Genomic DNA, 1,779 nt, shown 5'->3' on the forward strand with positions numbered 1-1,779 from the left:
GTAACACCAGGAACCCTGAAAAGTACAGGGATATACAGAGGTAAAGGAATAGAAGAGGGATTTACCTCATTTCTAACCTCCCTTTCCTCCCTCCAACTCTTCCTCCTTGTATTCCCCTCTGAATTACTTGTCCTCCTCTCTAATTATTGTCATTACGTGTATGCAGCATTGGCCTCAGAGGAAAACTCACTACGGCCACTTTCCTAAACCAAAGCAATTTCTTACTATATTCTAAGTTCTTACCCTCTGTTCACAAATAAGTGCAGCTGTCACCACTCAGTAAAGAGGCTTCTTTGTGAAATATATGGAGAGAATTATATATGCAGAGAATTAGTGACTCTGTGGAGTCTAGTCTCAAAACAGAATTCTGTGTTGTAGTTTGATTTTTAAACATCTTTTTCTCAGTCTCATGAAATTCCATGATGTAGTTAGGAATTAACACACTTAGTTGATTCTTATTGACAACAGGAGAAGAAAGGCTGCAGTTTTCCCACATAAGGAGAGTGAGTCACTTCTTCTCAGGCCTCATTAGAACAAACGAGAGATGATATGAAAATGGAAATGCTAAGTTTTAACTGGGTCAACAACATGGTTTCTTGGTTTCTTTCTCATGTTAGAAACACTGCGGCAATGAAGGGAAGAGGAAATGTTACTGAGATCACCGAATTCATCCTCCTGGGATTCTCAGATTTCCCCAGAATCACAGCACTGCTCTTTGTCATATTCCTTCTCATCTACATCACAACTCTGACTGGGAACTTGTGCCTCATTGTTTTAATAAGGATGGATTCCCACCTCCACACCCCCATGTACTTCTTCCTCAGTAATCTGTCCTTCGTAGACCTCTGCTATGTCACCTCCACAGTCCCTAAACTGCTTGTCAGTTTCTTCCAGGAAAAGAAAACTATCAGCTTTGCTGCTTGTGTAGTTCAGGACTTCTTCTTTACAATGCTGGCAATGAGTGAATCTTGCCTCATGACGGCCATGGCCTATGACAGGTATGCTGCCATTTGTAACCCACTGCTCTACGCATCCATCATGTCACCCAACCTCTGTCTTCGGATGGTGATGGGATGCTATATGGCAGGATTCACAGGTACTTTATCTCAGATTTGTGCCTTGCTGAAGCTCCACTTCTGTGGACCTAATGTCATCAGGCACTTCTTCTGTGACATATCGCAGATCATACATCTATCCTGCACTGATGCTTTCTTTGCAGAAGTCCTGATTGCAATATTGGCAACAATCTTTGGAATAATGAATGCCTTGGTTATCATGACATCCTATTTCTATATCATCTTGTCCATCGTGAAGATCACATCCACTAAAGGCAGGTCCAAGGCATTCAACACCTGTGCTTCTCACCTGACAGCTGTTTCCCTCTTTTATATTTCAGGTGTTTTTGTCTATATACGTTCCAGTTCTGGGGTTTCCTCCAGCTTTGAGAGATTCGCTTCCATGTTCTATATTGTGGTGATTCCCATGTTGAACCCTTTGATTTACAGTCTGAGGAACAAGGACATTAAAGATGCAATGAAGATGTTGTGGAGAAAGACATGCACATGCTAAAAGTCACAGATTTTGAGGGGGTTTTTCACCACTGTTCATTTTATTTTATTTCATTTTTTTCTCCTTTCATTTATGTATTTTTATGGGGCTTTTGGGTATTCTAACATTCTCCTTCTGAAGAGGTAACCCTAAAATCTTATGGGAAATAAATACAAGCTCCCAAATACTTTTGACACTTTTGGCCATTGGAACAGAGTATGTTGCTAATAC

General features: G+C 40.8%; 1 protein-coding gene across 1 annotated transcript; it reads left to right on the forward strand.

The window, feature by feature from the left end:
- Positions 1–630: 630 nt before the first annotated feature.
- LOC103741272 (olfactory receptor 5AN1-like) lies at positions 631–1,569 on the forward strand. The gene has a single exon (XM_008842027.1). It carries the CDS (start codon positions 631–633, stop codon positions 1,567–1,569), a length of 939 nt encoding a protein of 312 aa, XP_008840249.1.
- The last annotated feature ends 210 nt before the right edge of the window (positions 1,570–1,779 follow it).

The sequence above is a fragment of the Nannospalax galili genome, unplaced genomic scaffold (genome assembly GCF_000622305.1).
Source record: "Nannospalax galili isolate Female #2095 unplaced genomic scaffold, S.galili_v1.0 scaffold580, whole genome shotgun sequence".
Lineage (NCBI taxonomy): Eukaryota > Metazoa > Chordata > Mammalia > Rodentia > Spalacidae > Nannospalax > Nannospalax galili.

Excerpts from the sequence above, each read along its gene's own strand:
- LOC103741272 (XM_008842027.1), top strand. The coding sequence starts at position 631 with ATGAAGGGAAGAGGAAATGTTACTGAGATCACCGAATTCATCCTCCTG.